Genomic DNA, 2,332 nt, shown 5'->3' on the forward strand with positions numbered 1-2,332 from the left:
GCGGGCGCCTGGGGCCGCAGGTGCCCCTGGAGCCGCAGGTGCCCCTGGAGCCGCGCGCCGGGCAGGTACTCGCCGGAGAGCTGGCTCGGAGGGGCGGGAGAAGCCCCGGGCCGAGCGAGCCCCGCCTCCTCCTCGCCCCGGGAGCTCCCACCGGGACGAAAGCCTCCGGTCCCCGCGCCACCCGGCCCCCTCCCCGCCGGCACCCCGCACTCGGTGATTGGCTGGCGCCGCGGGTCCCTGGCACGCGCCTGTGGATGTAGTTATAAGAATCCTCGCGTGCCGGCCCTCAGCTTCAGCACGTTGGCGCAGCCCTGCCCAGCGCAGCGCGGGCGCCGGCCAGAGCGCAGCGGCCGCGGGCACTCCAGGGAGGCGCGGGGCGGGAAGCGGGCGGGCGGTCCTCGTTGCCTCCCGCGCCAGGCCGGGAGGAAAGGGGCTGCCAGACGAACCCGAACTGCAGCAGCCAACTTCTAGAGAACACCCCGACCCCGGGCCCGCGGCGGTGCAGGGCATGGACGCGGTGCTGCTGGAGCACTTCCCCGGGGGCCTGGATGCCTTTCCGTCTCCTTACTTTGACGAGGAGGACTTCTTCACTGACCAGTCCTCTCGGGACCCTCTGGAGGACGGTGATGAGCTGCTGGCCGACGAGCAGGCAGAGGTGCAGTTTCTCAGCCACCAGCTGCACGAGTACTGCTACCGCGACGGGGCGTGCCTGCTGCTGCAGCCCGCGCCCTCGGGGGCCCCGCACGCGCTCGCCCAGCCGCCCTCGGGGGGCCCCGGCGAGCGGGAGGACGGCGGCGGCGGCTACTGCTGCGGGGCCGGGGCGCACCCGGGCGGCTTCCCCTACTCGCCCGGCTCGCCGCCCTCGTGCCTTGTCTACCCGTGCGCGGGGACATCCGTGCTGTCGCCCGAGGCGCGGCTGCGTGGCCTGAGCGGGGCGGCGGCGGCGGCGGCTGCACGGCGGCGGCGAAGGGTGCGCTCTGAGGCGGAGCTGCAGCAGCTGCGGCAGGCGGCCAACGTGCGCGAGCGACGGCGCATGCAGTCCATCAACGACGCCTTCGAGGGGCTGCGCTCGCACATCCCCACGCTGCCCTACGAGAAGCGCCTCTCCAAGGTGGACACGCTGCGCCTGGCCATCGGCTACATCAACTTCCTCAGCGAGCTGGTGCAGGCCGACCTGCCCCTGCGTGGCGGCGGCGCGGGCAGCGGCGGGGGGCCAGGCGGCGGAGGGCGCCTGGGTGGGGACAGCCTGGGCAGCCAGGCCCAGAAGGTCATCATCTGCCACCGGGGCACCCGTAAGTGCGTCCGCCTCCTAGCCTGGGAAGACGGGGACGGGCATGCGAAGGTCCCGGTGGGGCTGGGTGAACAGATCCACCAGCAGACTGACGGACAGACGGATGGTCCATGGGCACCGGGCATCTTGAGCGCAAGCTGGCGTTTCTCAGGTTTTTTTCTGCCACTTTGACCGCGGCTGGGAGGGTGCGCAAATCTGTGTCCCCGACAGATTTGCAGCATCTGGGATTCCGGGAAGGGAGCCCTAGGGGCTTGGGGAGGGTGGAGGAAGAGGGTCCTTCTAATGTAACCTAAGACGCCTGTCTGTCCAGGCGCCCAAAAGGGGATCCTAAAGGACCGGAGGGCACCGCTGGGAACAGAGTTGGACATTCACAGTCTGTTTTCTCTTTTCACTCCCTCAGGGTCCCCTTCCCCTAGCGACCCGGATTATGGCCTCCCTCCCCTTGCAGGACACTCTCTCTCTTGGACTGATGAAAAACAACTCAAAGAACAAAATATTATCCGAACAGCTAAAGTGTGGACCCCAGAGGACCCCAGAAAACTCAACAGCAAATCTTCCTTCAACAACATAGAAAACGAACCGCCTTTTGAGTTTGTATCCTGAGAAGTACCAGACCCACCTGAGGATCTGATTATGTCTCTGTGCACATTGTACATGTAAATATCTATAATGTAAATGTAACTTAAGGATCGCATTTTTCTAATGGCAATCAACTGTATGTTATTTATCTATTTATTATCCCGTCGAGTTAATGAAATCGTTGATCTTTTAAAATATATAATTTATATAATTTATCCTGATTTTCTAAAAATATGCAATAGCCTATGATTCTCCTCAGCACCTTTGGCAGAACTCTGCATTGTTGGAAGAAATCTGGCCAGAAAACTTCATGCTAATTTATTACCAGATACGGTTTCTTTCTAAGCAATGTTAATAAATGCTATTTACACCTTTTTCTAAAAGTTGTTTAATACATGGTGGGGTGTATATCTTTAAAATAAAGAAGAGTTAACTTACTTTGTTAATAACTGAACCAGAGAC

The 2,332-nt window shown here is 61.4% G+C and overlaps 1 protein-coding gene across 1 annotated transcript; it reads left to right on the forward strand.

The window, feature by feature from the left end:
* The first annotated feature begins 508 nt into the window (after nt 1–508).
* Nucleotides 509–1,894, forward strand: PTF1A (pancreas associated transcription factor 1a). Its single transcript, XM_064479235.1, has 2 exons — nt 509–1,292; nt 1,692–1,894. Exons 1-2 carry the CDS (start codon nt 509–511, stop codon nt 1,892–1,894), a joined length of 987 nt encoding a protein of 328 aa, XP_064335305.1.
* The last annotated feature ends 438 nt before the right edge of the window (nt 1,895–2,332 follow it).

Source organism: Camelus dromedarius, chromosome 26, assembly GCF_036321535.1.
Source record: "Camelus dromedarius isolate mCamDro1 chromosome 26, mCamDro1.pat, whole genome shotgun sequence".
Lineage (NCBI taxonomy): Eukaryota > Metazoa > Chordata > Mammalia > Artiodactyla > Camelidae > Camelus > Camelus dromedarius.

Bases quoted from the DNA above. Each gene is read 5' to 3' on its own strand.
- PTF1A (XM_064479235.1), top strand. From the start codon at position 509: ATGGACGCGGTGCTGCTGGAGCACTTCCCCGGGGGCCTGGATGCCTTT. The intron at 1,293-1,691 runs GTAAGTGCGTCC...TCACTCCCTCAG, and splicing joins CATCTGCCACCGGGGCACCC to GGTCCCCTTCCCCTAGCGAC.